Genomic DNA, 16,411 nt, shown 5'->3' with positions numbered 1-16,411 from the left:
TAATGACCTGATACTCACCTGTAATCAGAGGAAACAGTTTTATAAGGAGCCACTAACGTCCAGAGAGTCCAGTCTCAAGGTAGGAACAGATTAAATCTGGGTAGAGACAACCCATTCACAAACGCATGGCTCGGCTCCTCGGGGCAGGATTCAGCTGTCCACCTACACCTGAAGGACGTAGGTGAGATGGACCTGCCTGAGGCCTGTTATCTGGCTAAAAATATTTAAAAAACTATTGTTACCTTTATGTTTACACTGATTCTGTTTTTTTACAAACTGATGTGAATCTACAGCCGGAGGAGGAAGCGTCTGCCGCTGACTCGTCGTCTTTCATCTTTCTGAGCTATTCATCCTCGTTCTGCAGCGATTTACAAACATCCATAAACAGGGACTCGTAAGTGTGTTTTTTGAGGAGGAGGAGGCGTCTGCCGGGAGGAGGCGTCTGCCGGAAGGAGGCTGCACATGCTGGGCTGGGTTTCTGGGGACAGCTTGGTGTGCTGGGGGGGCTCAGGCTGGAGGGCCAAAGCCTGCAGACTGGGAGGCTTTTACCAGCCCTCTGTTGGATTATTCATGGGACGGATGGAACAGGCGGGTGGATGCATGAAGGGGGTGTGTGTGCCGTCACTTCCTTTTGTGCGTTGAAGCAGGTCGGCTTGTCCTTACATCGATGAAATGTGTGTAACGTGACTGGAGACAGGAACACAGAAAGTACAACTAAATACATTCATCTACTAACAGCAGAGCAGTTCTTAGTATTTACATTTGTTTTCCGTTGCAGCAAAAGACAATAAATTCATGAGAGGAGGGTGGAGTCATAAGAAGAGGTTATAAAATATACAGGAGCTGTTAGTATGAGAAAGACAAGCTTTGTTTCAGCTTCATGGCACGATTATTAATGTTACATCCAAAAAACACAAACTGAACCGAAGGAAGCTGGACTTGTAGAGTTTCTTGAAGATGTTTCATCCAAACCTTGAGTTCTAAAACTCTGGTGGTGGGTTGGGGTTTAAATTGGAACATCTGTAGGTGTTACCCCGTTAACAACCAGACACCTGTAATAAGAGGAGACTGTGGTTCTCTAACGTCCCACCCCACCGTCTTTAAGAAACCCTACGAGTCCAACTGCTCTTGTTTCAGCTTGTTCTTTTACCCATAGATCCCATAGACTGTATAAAAAGCGGACGCCATGACATCTCCTCAAAAGTTAGTTCAAAGCATGTAGCGCCCACCCCCCTGGTGGCCGGCTGCAGTATAGTTCGTATAAGCCCCGCCCCCTCCATGTTAGTGGGCGGGACTTGGCCAAACTGAAACACTAGAATAGGATGGTTTCTGTCATTTTATGTAGTTGATATAATGCTGATGTCTAAGTTTAGTTTTAGTTAGTTATTTGACGCTATATAAACAGGATGTGACATAATGGCGACTACAAGTTGCCATGCCAACCGTTAATGTGTTACTGTGAGAGTTGTTAAAAAATTATTAAAAACAAGTCCAGTGTATAATCCATCATCTCCTTGTAACAGGTGGAGGTAGAGCAGAGCGTAGTATTAAATGAACAAATACGTGAGTGGGTCTGGAGGAAGTGTGGGCGGGGCATCAATATCACGGCTCCACGTGGCTCCACCCACAGACCGTACTGATCAGACTCTGGGTGCAAAGTCACAAGATGGCGCCGCCCATATCCCCGGGAACATAGAGTCAGTTTGACCAATGAGAGGAAGTGGAGACGTGTAGTCCATATTTATATACAGACTATGCTCTGGAGTCTCTGTCGGGAACTGATTCTGCTCCAGCAAACATCTGCTGGGCCAATCAGATCATTTGGGGGCGGGGCTTAATGTGGTGATGAACAGAAGTGTAACAGTAGTCATACATGTCATCTGAATTAGTGTAAATGTCTCTGATTGGATGGAGGATATAATCATATAGGATTCATCAGTTTCTGTTTCTATGGTTTAGCCCCCCCCCCCAGGCTACAGGCATTCTGGGACATTCTAAATTAATCAAATGCCCGAGGGTCTTGTAGTCCAATGGTACAGTCTAAAGTAGGCTAAAGCCTTGTGTTGTGGGGCCGGTGAGCCCAACACTACCCGGCTAAAAATAGAAATGTAGAATGTGACTGTGGGCTAAGTGGCGTATCGTGAGAGGAAGAAGAAGCTGCTGCAGGCAGAACAGGATGTCCTCAGGCTGTGAAAACAATTACACACTTATCACGAGGAGACTTTATCCTGCTCTCATTTGTTATCGCTACAGAAACGTCTCTGATCCTCGGACAATAAATGATTGCATCGGATGATTTTCATGTTAAACTTTAAAGCTTTACTTACATATGTGCCCCATTATGGAATGAGCCGCGCTACATACACGACTACACAGCGCAGGATATTACAGGATTATGTGAGACGAGCTGAAGTTCCAATTATGCTTCCTAGAAGTTTCCCTTAAGCTGCACTCAGACTGCAGGAGATTTAAAACCCTGGCTGACACACTTCAGGAGAATCTCATCTGATCTCAAACCTGCACACACTACAAGATTTGAAAATATCACTGGAGCTCACACAATAACAAGGGTTTTATTTAAATTATTGTTTTAGATAAGAAACTTCATGTGGTGAAATGGATTTGAATCATAGACTGCAGAAAAATATGGACGACACGTCTGAGGCCAGAATTCCAGGGATATGGGCGACGGCATCTTACACTTATTATTATTCTGGATCCAGACTTTGTAAATGCTAACTAAGAAGGGGGCGTGGCTTATATGACCTATACTGCAGCCAGCCACCAGGGGGAGCTCTACTTGCTTTGGCTTCACTTTAGAGGAACTGTCATGGCGTCCACTTTATATACAGTCTATGGTTAAAACCAAACTGACACTGAAGATTCTTCTTAATTTACATGTTTTCTAAAACCCTTCTAGATTCTTCTGTAGAGTCAGATAACAGCACAGACTGGTAGTTTAAAGAACAACGTGTGGACCGCTACGACTGAGTCCACCACTTTATAGAGCGTGTTGGCTTTTCTCATTCTCTGGCGTCTAGTCCACAGAGAAATCCTCCCCTCGTCTTTCTTTAATGCATCTGTGACTTCTCCACAGACGCAAACACGAGTGGAAAGTGGGGTGGAGTTGGGGGGGGGCTACTTTTTCCTCTTAACTTCAGCAATTCATTATTTACCAGGCAGAGAGAGAGAAGAGGGGAAATGAGGCTGAGTGCACGAATGACTTGTTCTCCTCTTTGCTGCACCTCGTCGCTGATGTATGCAGTCGCATACAAAGGCCGTCACCTATAGACTGATGTGAGACCAACGCCTGAAGGCTCACGTTCATTTAGACACACTTCAGCACATCTGGATGTTTGAATCAGGCTCCACAGTCCAATGAATGGTTTCATGGAATTCATTCACACAAATGACGTTATTTTTACAGTATGAAGTCCTTTATGTGCAACCTGTGCAGGAAACACGAAATACAGCAGACACAAAATTAAATTAAACAACTAAAGATGATAGGATTGGATTTAAAAAGAGAAGAGCTGCACAAAAGCAAAGACACATGAAAGATGAGAAACTAGAGGGAGGAGATGGAGGAGACGCCACGAACCTCTGGAACCAATGAGGACGGTACTTTGGTCAAAATCTCGTTCATAACTAAGAATAGTTTTGCTAAAATAATTCTTATTAAATCTAATTGAAACGGGACCTTGTGATTCAGGATTCAGGAAATCTCTAGCGATGGGGTCCGTGTACGTGTTCGTCTGTTAAGTTTGATTTTAGACTCAAAAATCCCCAAAAATTAAGAGTTTATTGGATTTTCACATTAAAAACCAAAAACCTAAAACAATAAACAAATAAATTTCTACATATTGCGTCGTCTGCAGCCTCTCATCCAGTGAACACACGACTAAATGAACCGCTATCACGTGAACATGCAGACGCTGGAGAAGCTACTTAGATGTAACGTCTTCAAGGATCTCTACAAGCTGAGTCGCCTCTGTTTCAGCTTTCTTTAGATGAACCGTGACCTGGATGACGGAGAACCTGCACAGACGAGTTCTTTAGAGTCTCTTTGTGGATGCTCAGATGTCGTCCTTTGTGTTGGTTACCCTGTAGAGACAGGACGGTCCGCTGTCCGTCCCTCAGAGCCATGAATACAAGCTGCATGTGCAGGAATGTTTGAATGCAGATGCATTAAAAACATTTGTGTTTGTCGAAAAAACAGTGTTCATAGGTGACTGTCGGATGGTTTTCACATGTTTTCCTGACTCCTCTTCACAGACCTGGAAACTGTTTATGTGATAAATGATTCAGCCTGACTCTTTTAATAAGAGCCTCCACCTGCAGATACCTCTAAATGTCAGGTCAACCTGAAAGCAGCCAGATTTAAATGTAGTCCCGTTTAGAAGCTCTGACCCTGATTAGAGTTGATTTATCTTCTTAAACGAGCTGATTCACGTTCGTCTCTCTTCTATTTTCTCCTCCTCCACTGTATGCGCCGTTGTTTTCTGCCCGGCAGTCTCTCACATGCTTTCTATTTTTAGCCGCTCAATGATAGGAGCTCCTTCGACGCCTGCCAGAACAAGCTGGCCCCCTCCCCTCCCTCACCGCCTCCCCCCACCCGTCGCTGACTCGTATTGTTATTTCATTTTCCCATTGATGCAGGATTGCTGTCGATAGTCGGATCCAGCACACGCGAGCCTGTGGTCCAGCTTAGATCCCGTTATTCACTCCAGCTGTTGTTGTATGAGCCAGATGAGCATCCATCCATCACCCTGACTGCTGCTGCTGCTGGTGTGTGTCTGTGTGTATGTGTATGGTGTGTGTGTGTCTGTGTGTGTGTGAGTACAGAAGTACAACTCAACAGAAAGAATTTAATCAAGTAAAGGGTTGAGTGCGCCCACACACATACGATGTTCATGCTTACACACACTTTTCCTCCAGTATCCAGGATTAAACTTCACACCCCAGCACCGTCTCTGAGTTATTGCTCCACTTCCACTTGTCGTGGAGACCGCTGTGTCTCGGGGTGGGGTCTCCAGGGGGGCTTCTGGTTCAGATGACCAGTGGAGGTGTTCTGCTTTAAACTCAGCACCACTGTAGCGTAGCAGATTATACCGACTACCACGAGTGACAGAACACCTGCAGCGTGCTTCCAAAGGCTCTGAATCTAACAAGGCTCAATATTCAGTGCATGGTGCTCATCGTGGCTGACATGTTTGCTTCTCATTCTTTGTAGGTTTTATATTTTATTTATTTAGTGTCGTTAATGAGGGAAGAAGAATTTCATTGCATGGTCTAAACTGCTGTTTTTACTGTGCGTATAACATATAGACTGCACATAAATATGAAGGGTGAAACAGCTCCTTTAAAGTGAAGCCAAAGTAAGTAGAGCTCCCCCTGGTGTCTGGCTGCAGTATAGGTCATAAGCTCCACCCCCTCCATGTTTGTGGGCGGGACTTGGGCCAAACTAAAACACTAAAACATACGTCAAATAATTTTTTTATGCAAGTGTCAACCTTTTGGATAAGTTTAGCTTTAGTTATTTGACGCTGTAGAAACAGGATGTGACACAATGGCGACTACCGGTTGCCATGCCAACCGCTCCGTAAAATAAGAGTTGTATAAGCAGTTTTTAGAAATAAGTCCAGTGTCTAACATCTCCTTGTAATTGGTGGAGGTAGAGCAGAGCGTAGTATTAATTTATTAATAACGAAAACATGAGTGAGTCTGGAGGAAGTGTGGGCGGGGCATCAATATCACGGCTCCACCCTGAGGCCGCACTGATCAGACTCTGGCTCCAAAGTCGTAAGATGGCGCCGCCCATATTCCCGCGTCAGTTTGACCAATGAACGGAAGTTGCCCATCTTTATACACAGACTATGGTTTAACAGTAAACATCTTAAATCTTGACGATATTGAACGATTCTGGATTTAAAGTTTTTATTTGTACAACATGGGCTCATTAGCCTGGTATTTCCCCGCACACAAATATTTTTTTCGTTGGTTAAAGTTGTTCAGGAGTCTCTCCGTTGAGGAACTGATTCTGCTCCAGCAAAGATCTGCTGGGCCAATCAGATTGTTTGGGGGCGTGGCTTAATGTGGTGATGGACAGAAGGGTAACAGTAGTCATACACGTCATCTGAGCGACGTAAAGTTGGATATTTACCACATAAAAGCAGAGCAAATATAGCCTCGCTTTCCTGTGGAAGAAAAGAAAAACTAAAGAAAAAAAGAGGTTGAAAATAAATTGAATTATACTGAGATTATACTTTCCAGTAGCTGATAGAAGAGATCAAAACCAGTCTTCTTGTCATCTCCAGTCTGACGAGCATCTGTCCTCTTTGAGGGACGACTGGCTCTGATAGCATACGTTAGCATGCTATCAGAGCCAGTTGGTGGGACTTTGTTTGGGTGCAGGGTTCTCCATCGACCCGTTAATGTCCAGAGACTCCAGACTGAAGGTGTGAACGAAGGTGCAACATTCTGGGGACACGTTTTTAGACTTTGTTGTAAACTGATGGCAGAATGGTTCGTTAGAGCAGATTCCTCCAATTAACAGACGAGTATCTGGTCGTTAACAAACTATTCATGTGAGTTTCTGATGGACAGCAACCACACATGTTCATATTTAAACCCCAGACTTTTAGATGAAATGTATTCAAGGAGTCCAGCTGTCTTTGTTTCACCTTTATTTCGTTTTTGGACATATTTACCTGTACTACCATAAACTGGACCTTCTGTTCTTATCACCTGCCCCAACAATCGTCCTGTTATTGACGTTGCACATAACGTTCAGCATCCCATCATTTTACTTTATCAGCCGACTGTAAAAACTTCTGCTTAGTTTTTATTATCAGAGCTCTAATCTGTCTAACAGTCATTGTTATCCTGTCCTCACACCCTGCCAACTGTGAGCCTGTGTATTGATTTCTATTTCTATTACATAAACCGCCTATAACTCAAGCAGCTGCATCTGCATTTGGATCCCGCTTACTTCCCACAGAGCTGTTAAACCTCCACTTTCCGCCGCTGCAAACCGCTTTTAATGTGATTATTTATTGTCATCTAATGTGGCGTAAAAAGCAAAACGTTACGTCTTAAAAGGGGAAATGCCTCTGCTGCAGTTATATCATGTTTTATTGCTCCGTGTACTTTGCATAATTTACACAGTTGCTGGCTGGCGTTTGCAGATGTCAGAGTGTGAATGTGTTTCAGGTTGCTGAGCTGGATCTTGGCTTCTGTCGCGCGTCCTGCTGGTGATTACATGAACTCATTTTACCTCAGAGTCTGCAGAGACACCCAGCATTTACACTGATTACCCTAGTCAGACCTGCATGGAGGGTTTGTTTTTGGCCACTTGGGGGCAGCTACCAACCAGCAACCTGCAGTTCCTCTAGTGTCCACTAGATGCTGGCTCCAATAGTGAGTCAATCTCCATAGACCTCAACGTTAAATTGTCCAAATTCACAGTCGGTTGCTAGAGTTACAGATGGAAAAACATCTGTGGCTCAAAAATGAGGCTAACACAGGAGTAGCAAAACCTGCAGTTCATCTAACATCCACTAGAGGCGCACTAGAGTGAGTGGATCTCCATAGACCTCCATGTTAAAATGGTTTCCAGCAGAAATAAACAGGTTTACAACCGGCTACAGACCCCACAGACCCTCTTAGACACTGACACCTGCTGGCACCAAGACAGGGAAAACATGAATTGACCAGAACCAGATTTAAAGGTTATTCAGTTGCTTGCATTCTGCAGCGTCACCACTAGATGTCTCCAACTCTTACACTCTGATCCTTTAAGCGCAAAAACAAACGTCTCTTCATTGTTTTGCCATCTTTTCTTTCCATCTCTTTGTGTTTTAGTGTTGTGCTTCAAAATAGGCTGCAGCAGCATCATCTGATTAAAGAGCCAAGTGTTGCTAAAGTGATGATTAAACAATACTGTGCCATTTATTTCTTAACTCACCGTGTTCATCACCCACAAAGCACGACTAATGGGAGAAGCAGACTCGTACTGAAGACTGTAAACACTTTCATTTGATCCTGAGCTGGAAATAAAAAGTAAATACAAGTTTCTTACTGATTGAGTTTCTGTATTTAGAAGCGTGTAATGACTTGTAACTGCAGGACACTGCAGACGTTGAACACTCATTACAGTTTAGAGCTTCTTTAAAAACCTCTGAGACTTTTGTGACTGAGTCAGTTTAGTAAAGTTTGGTATTAATATAACTGATGTGTGTCTAGTTTCTGCTTTGGTGGAAGGATTGGACGTTGTTTCATGAAGCTTTTATGTTCAAACCTTCTATTAACATCTGTCCTGACTGATCTGGTCTCTAGAGTCCAGGTGTGGACACTGATCTGGTGTCAGTCCACATGTGGAGGTGGTCTGGGACACATGTGACCTCCTTCCTTTGGTAGTGTGAACACACAATGAGTCCTGGGTCACATTAAAGACCACCTACTCAACAGGGCTGATCTGTGGAAGAGGAGTTTAACTCATTCATTCAACCGACTGTCCTTCCTTCCTTTTTTCCTTCCTTCCCTCACTCCTTCCACCCTTCCTTCTTTTCCTACTTCCTTATTTTCCTGGCTTCCTTTCTTGTTTCCTTTCTTATCTTCTTCATCCCTTCCGATCTTCTGTCCTTCACTCCTTCCTTCCTTCCTTCCTTTTATTGTTCCAGCCTTCCCTCTTATCTTCCTTCCATCCTTCCTTCCCTCCTTCTTTCCCTTCATTCTTCCTTCCTTGATTCCTTTCTTCCTTGTTACCTTTCTTGCCTCCTTCCCTCCTTCATTCCTTCCTTCCTTCCTTCCTTAATTCCTCACCTCCTCACCTCCTTCCTTCCTTCCCTACTTGCTCCCTCTAAACACACACAAACTGAGATCAGATCTCAAGTGCTGGCTGGGGACGCATGTGGAGACACATTTATATTAAGACCAGGTGGAGACACAGGGACGTAGAGATGATGATCATTGTGATGGTGACAAATGATGACGATGATGAAACATCTTCAGCTCATTTCAGGTTTTCTTTGGTTAGTTTCTTCCCGTTGGTCTCGGTTAAGTCGAGGTTTCCTCTGTTGCTTCGTCTTCTTCTGGGGTTTTTCTGACCCGCTGCACAAACAAGTCACGCTCCTCTCTAATGGCCTCCTCTGTCATCGCTGCTCTCACCACTTTCACACTCAGCTGCTTCCTGCCGGACAATTACAGTGATGAATGAGTGAGGGAGGGAGAGCGTCGTGTGACTGCCGGCAGCTTTGCATGAACGAGAAAACCACCGGCGGTAAAAAAACAAAACAACTGAGAATCCCTCGTTACAGTGAGAGTGATGGAAGAGAGTGGCATCAGCTGATAATAGAGGGGAGGCTGGAGGTAATCATAACCCACAATGCACTGCAGCATATTCCTTGCAGGCTACACTTGATTTTTGCATTTGGTAGATAGTAACACAGAAATCCTCCTCTGGTCAGATTCAACATGATATACACTGATTTGTTTGTCTCCGACAGCTTTCTTATTATTTCCTTTAGGTCACTCTTTACTCCATCTACTCATTCTCTCCAGTGTTCAGAATACAAGGATCTCAACCTCTGATCTGTATCTGCAACACCCTAAAATAATCATAGGTTTTTGTCGGAGGATCTCTGCAGCTTGGTGCAGTGATATCATACTCATGCTGCTGCCAAATCTCAGCGGCTTGACACGTACTCTATTTTGCTGCCTTTTATTAGTTGTTTTATTCATTCCAATGTTACTGTTCAGACATCGTCTATTCCCTCTGAAAACATCATAAATAGTTTAAGCTTCGTCTGATTATTTCTGATATTGTTCCGTCCATTAAACTCCGACTTTAACACCTCGTATAAGTCGCTCTCGACACGGTTCCTTCCTTCTTCAGATCTCCTGAACCGTAGTGATTTAACAATTGGAAGGAGCGAGCGTTACTGATTTATCTGATCTGATTCACATCTAATTAATTAGGTTTCTAATTGGATTTACACACAATTTGCGCTGTTGGACTGAGCTGTTGGACTGAGCTGTTGGAGTTTAATTCCAACATCTGCTGTAATTAAAGCTCGTTTTACACCTGATGAAGCAAGTTGGACGGAAACCAGACGTTCCCATGACGTGAAGAGTCCAATCTCTGAGTGTCTGTTAACGATCAGGTGTGATTTGGAGAGTGGGTCTCCAAGTCATTTGATCTGAAGATTTGGAGAGGAGGTTTAGGAACAACTCAAAAAAAAAACATGAAGAATGCTGCTGATGGTGCTGAGGTGCTGCCTGTTTTTATACAGGCTATACATATCTGCAGCTCACTGTATGTAGCACATGAGCCGTCTGTTCTCAGCAGATGGATTCAGGTCAAGAATATAGATTTCATTACCTTCTACTGTAAAAATCAGATCTCGTGCAACATCTAGTTTGAAGGAGCAGAGGAGCTTCATAAAAAGATTAGATGTAACTCTGTAGCAGCAGAAAGAGACCGAACAAATTCAATATTAAGTTTACAATCTGCCCAAATGTACGTCAGGCCTGTTTAAACTTTCACAAGCAGAGTGCGAGCAGGCTGAGGGTGTCGAGGTTTATTTAGGACATCGCTGAGAGACTCTGGGTGAGCTGAGGAATGTCTTCATTTCTCTCAGGTCACGATATTCTGACTGCAGAGGATGAAGAAAACTGAAAACATTATCCAGGCGGAGAAACGCAGGGGAGAGAAAATGTAGAGAAGAAAATATGACATAATATTAAACAGAGAAAGACGGCATGTGATATATAACGCTGTGTGTGTGTGTGGAGAACAGTATACTCTGTGGTAATGTTATTCCTGCTATTGTTTCGCTTTGTCTCGTAAACGCTTACACTGCACACTGCGTGGAGCTTGTTATTTAATCACAACCATGTTGTAAAGGGAATTAGAATATGGTTTTAACAGGGAGAGAATGAGAAACAGACAACAGAGAATAAAACAGAGGGAAGGTAGATAAGATGAGAATGAAAAATGTGGAGAAAGGGATTAAAAAAAAAGGAAAATATCAAAGAAGGAGATAAATCACAGCAAAGGAAACAAAATATATCATAAAGACAGAAAAACAGGAAACAACAGACACAGTGAGATGAATAAGGCTCCATTAAAGGAACAAACCTGCTGCAGAAACAAGAGAATAAATATACGGTAACTGCAGTACATTCATGGACTGTGTAATATTGTACTACAGTGGGATTTCGGCCAGAAAAGAAAGCTCACAATTAAAGGAATAGTTCATCTTTTGTTTGCTCAGGAAACCACAGACACATAAAAACAAACAGTGAGATGAATAAGACTCCATTAAAGGAACAAACCTGCTACAGAAACAAGAGCGTCCATATTCGGTAACTGCAGTACATACATTTTTAATATTTTTGTAATATTTTACAAGAGTGGGACTGAGGCTACAAAAGCTCACAATTAAAGAAATAGTTTAACTTTTGTTTACACAGGAAACAACAGACTATCTAAGAATATCAAACTGAGAGGAATAATATTCGGTAACAGCAGTACATACATGGACTGTGTAATATCTTACTACAGTGGGACTGAGGCTAGAAAAGATCACAGTTAAAGGAATAGTTCAACATTTTGGAGAATTAAATTCAAAGAATGCCTGTTGAACATGTAGCTACAGACTTGGTGTAAGATCATTTAAGGTAGGCGTCAAACGAGGCCTCACAGATATGTAATATTGGCTCGTTTATTGCTTCATAGTGTTTGTTTAGGTTCTCTTTGTCTGCTTTCGGGACTTGTGTGAAAATCGGGTGAAGGTTTGGAGTCATTTTTATGCAGAAATGTAGAAAATTCTTTAAAGCTTTAATGTGGTGGTAAAAAAGCTTAAGACTGGTCTGGAGTGGATTTAGTTTCCTCAGTTCATGTTTACAGATGAACCACAGTGGAGGAGCTTTACAGGACAGAAGAACTTTGAGAAGATCTGGCAAAAAATGAAAACAATGAATTAATGCTAACTTTTCAAATCCAGTCCCGTCCCTTTTGATTTCCAAGAGGCCTTTACTTTAACTTTAATGCTGAGTATTCTGTTGAGGTAATAAACTAAAATCACAGATCTTCTTCCTTACTGACATGATTCTACAAACTAAAACCAATCTCACGTCTTGTAGTTCTTTGTAGTAATCACAGAGGCCTCTGGTTTCACACCGATCCCGCCGTCGTCTGGAGCCGTTCATCTGTACGAGTCCTCGCCGACAGTGATTAGAGGCAGGCGGCGGTTATTGGGTGTCACGGTGGACGGACGCCTCAGACCGTGACTGAGGCTTCTCTGTGACAGAAGGCCTGAATAATTGGGTCAAAGAGAAATCAGGCTGAACGCTTTGAAATGAGTCAGACCTCTCAGCCCGGCGGAGGAAGCGTCGTGTTGCAGACCAGTTTTATTTCTTTTAAAACTCTCGAGGCTTTTATGGATCTGGGTGAATTAAAGGTTTAAAGCAGCAGCAGCAGCAGCAGCAGCAGCTGCAGCAGCACCAGCAGCAGCATGACTTTAAGTTCTAAACCCTTTAAAACCAAATGTGTCGCCGGCTGCATGTTTGCACAATTTGGGTTACTGCTCTGTTGGAAAAATTGAAAACTAAACCTTTATTCCCTACAATAATTCCACTGGCCCCTCTCCCTGAAGGTGGTTATACTCTTATAACACACAGTGAACTGTAAATAACTGCAGATAATGAAAGTTCCAGGTCAGACAGACTCTGGACAGAGACGATGGGGACGTGGAGACATCTTGGTCGTCTTCTAAGACTCTAGACATTCAGGACTGGAGGGAAAGATTCTTCCTCTTATCCTTCCTCTTCTTCATCTCCTCTACTTTCTCCTCTTCTTCATCCTTCTTATTCTTCTCATCTCAGAAACATCTTGGTCGTCTTCTTCTGCTCTATCAGTTCAGGACTGCTGATGAAGATGGAGGATAAACTTCCTCTTCTTCTTTTACTCTCTTGTCTTCTCCTTTCTCTTATTCTTTTCTGACTCTCTCTCCTCTCCTCCTACTGTGTCTCCTCTTCCTCCTTTTTATACTCCTCCTCCTCTTTTTCCTTCTTTCCCTCCTCCTTCTTTCTCATCCTCCTCCTCCTCCTTCTTCTTCTACTCATTGTCCTTCTTCTGTTCCTTTTTCTCCTCCTGCTTGTTTTTCCTCGCCTCCTCCTTCACCTCCACTTTCTTCACCTGATTCATCTTCTCCTCCTTCTCCTCATCCTCCTTTTTCTTCTTCTACTCCTTTTTCTCCTCCTTCCTCATCTTCTCATTCTCCTCCTTCTTCTTTTTTCCTTCTTCTCATCCTCTTCTCCTCCTCCTTGTCCTTCTGCTGCTCCTTTTTCTCCCATTTCTTCGTATTCTCACCCCCCTACTCTTTCTCCTCCTCCTCCTTCTTCTTCTTCTCCCCCTTTTACTTCTTCTACTAATTTTTTCTCTTTCTTCTCCTCCTTCTCCTCATCCTCCTTTTTCTTCTTCTACTCCTTCTTCTTCTTATTTTCCTTCTTCTCATCCTCTTCCTCCTCCTCCTCCTCCCCCTCCTCCTCCTTATTCTTCTTCTGCTCTATTTCCAGTAGATGTTATTAATGTTTTGATGTAAACACGTGTATCTCGTCACATCATTTTATTTAGTCTCCATGGAAACGGTTAAATCTCTGATCAGAGTTATCAGCGGCTCAGCCTCGTATCCCGGGACACGTTCAGGTTCGAGGTCAAGTCAGAGGTCTGAGGTTGGACTGACCTGCTCGTCCTAAATCAGTCTGACCGGTCTCCTCTGAGTAAACATCTGCTGATGGAGCCACCGTTACAGCCGGAGTGTTTGGAAAGGTTGATTCTGTTCAAACGTCGTAACCCTGGAGACCATTGTGTCCCTGTGAGAGAATGAGAAATTAGCTTCTTGGCCGGGTCTCTGCGTGGGCGCTTTGTCAGCTGCTCTCAGATGTTTCTTGTCATGTGCATGTCGCCTCGTTCCCTGAGCGGCTCGACGTGGAGCTGTCCCGCTGGCCAGGTTTCTGCCCTTATTACCCAGAAAGGTGACAGAAACAACCCGAAGCTGGTCAGACGTAAGTGAATGTGTCCACGAGCGACGCTTCAGTTGATGGGAGACGTGACAAGTGATGCTTTAACTGAGGCTGTGAGGAGTTCAACCAAAACAGCAGAGCGCCGTCCAGGCTTCACTCCAACGGACTGAAGGAGTTCTCTCTGTGCTGGTTAGAGCTGGTAACGCATGCCAAGACAACCAGAAGGCCCCGTCATGATTAGTTGTGAGACACGGGACTCGTTGTTCTTTCCTCTCTGCTTTTAATTAAAAGCGTTCGTCTCTCAGGTTGTCCCTCCAGGTAACCGTGGAGGTTTGAGATGACTGATGGGGGCGTCTCCTGCAGCTCGGATCAGGCTGCTTGTGTTGGCTCAGTCTGCAGCAGCAGCAGAGTTGGCTGAAAGGAGGGAAGTTCTGGAGGTGGATTATGGACGGGCAGCGACGTGGGCGACTCCCCTCAGCTTGAGATCTATCGGGGCTTTATGGTTTAAAGCAGGAATAACAGTCAGATAGCCGGTGGGATGGCTGGCTGCCTGCCTGCCAGAGATTTCTGTCATTCCCAATGTAATTAGTGTGTAAGGGGAGCCAGCAGAGACTCTGGCGCCAGACTGAATAAAACAGGGGAGGTGTAGCAGCACTGACGGATGATTTAACACGGGTCTCCAGAAGCCTGCTACACGCTGCTCTGCAGAAAGAATGTGACATGTGAAAATGTCAGGACACATTTCCAGACAAATTTCCATAAGAATATGTTTTTGTCTTTGCAGCAGAAAAAGGTTTTATCTCCTGTGATTACTCAGAGGAACGCCTGAGAGGGATTATTATTATTCATAGCATTCATATGAGGGGATGAGCGTTCTGATAAGCGTCTGCATTTCTTTGTGTTTTCCCCGTAGATAATATTCCGCAAGATCAGCGAGGTGAAGAAGGAGGAGGAGGAGCGGCAGCGGGCGAAGAACGAGGTGCAGCTCACCATCCCGCAGGACCATCCCGTCCGGAAGCTGTTCCAGAAGTTCAAGCAGCAGAAGGAGCTGCGCAGCCAGGGGGCGTCGGCCGCCTCGCAGCCGGACCTGGAGAAGAACCAGCTGCAGGTGGAGCAGCAGCACCACCAGCACCTGCACCCCCACACCCTGCAGCTGGGCCACTCCAGCCTGCAGCACTCGCTCCCGCTCAGCCTGCAGCGGCCCCACGCCTCCATGCAGAACGGGGCCCCGCCCAGCAGCAGCGTGCTGACCGTGTCCCAGGTCACGCCCATGCAGAGCTCGCTGGCCTACAGCCACCCCAGCGAGGCCCCCGCCAAACAGAACAACTGTGATATCATGGAGCTGCAGCCCAGCTCGGCCGGAGGGGGAGGGGGAGGGGGAGGGGAGCCGAGTGTCAGGCTCAAAATCGGCAACAGCCCCGCTCTGGGGAAGCCGGCCCCCAAGGTCAGCGGCTGGATGCGCCTGAAAAACAACACGGCTCCTGGGGAGGCCAGGAAGGAGGGGCTGAACAACGTCAAGGCCGTTTCGGTGGAGATGCTCTCTCAGGACGGTAAAGGGCAGGAGACGGCGGGGAGCGGGGACGTCGAGGAGGGCGGGGTCTCCAGCAACAACCCCCTGCGTAAGACGGACTCCTGCGACAGCGGCATCACTAAGAGTGAGCTGCGGATCGACCGGGTGGGGGAGGCACGGACCCCCGCCGCGGTCACCCCACTCCTCCACAGTCCTCTCCCAGGGGGGACGGGGTCCCCTCACCCTTTCTGTCCCATCCCGGAGCAGGCCCTGCAGGCCGCGCTGCACGAGACCCGGCTGGAGCTCCGGGGGGACATCCAGTCTCTGGGGGGCCGTCTGGGCGCCCTGGAGTGTCAGGTAGCCGAAATCATCAAACTGCTGTCAGAGAAGAGGCGGCCGTCCTCGGGGGCGCCGTCCGCCTCCACCACACCCAAAACCAAAATCCAACGTCAGGACATCTTCACCGTCTCCAGGCCCGTCTCTCCGGACTCGGAGAAGGACGAGGGCCTTTGAAGAGAGCTGAACCAGGGGTGTCGAGGGAGTACACCGCTGGCCTCAGCTCTCTCACGTCAGACTGGCTTCTCTAACATTTGCACAGCGAGCGTCCACTCTGCTCCCAGATGTTTTTCTGTTGATTGTACATACCTCTCTATGCATGTCCAGCTGGATTCTGGCCTGCCAAAGAAACAACAACTCAACGTACTTATTGCCTGTATCATATGCAGTTGACTGCATGCAAATCGAATTTAAAGAGACATTTTATTGAGCTACACTGTACATAGGAATATTTTTCAATTTACTATGTGGACATTCAGGGTTTGCATACTGGTAGCACTATAAACACTGAGTAACTGAGAGGGTGTCCCGGCAAAG

The 16,411-nt window shown here is 45.4% G+C and overlaps 1 protein-coding gene across 1 annotated transcript in view; it reads left to right on the top strand.

The window, feature by feature from the left end:
• Positions 1-16,051, top strand: part of kcnh5b (potassium voltage-gated channel, subfamily H (eag-related), member 5b) — a gene marked incomplete at both ends in the record, with an annotated part of 109,638 nt that extends 93,587 nt beyond the window's left edge. The window contains one exon of the mRNA XM_084568573.1: positions 14,942-16,051. Coding sequence (XP_084424699.1) covers positions 14,942-16,051 — 1,110 coding nt within the window. The remainder of the gene's footprint in view (positions 1-14,941) is intronic.
• Between the last annotated feature and the right edge of the window lie 360 nt (positions 16,052-16,411).

Source organism: Chelon labrosus, assembly GCF_963514085.1.
Source record: "Chelon labrosus genome assembly, chromosome: 20".
Taxonomy (NCBI): domain Eukaryota; kingdom Metazoa; phylum Chordata; class Actinopteri; order Mugiliformes; family Mugilidae; genus Chelon; species Chelon labrosus.
The sequence above is the reverse complement of the archived record's forward strand: the minus strand, read 5'-3'. Positions and strand labels throughout refer to the sequence as shown.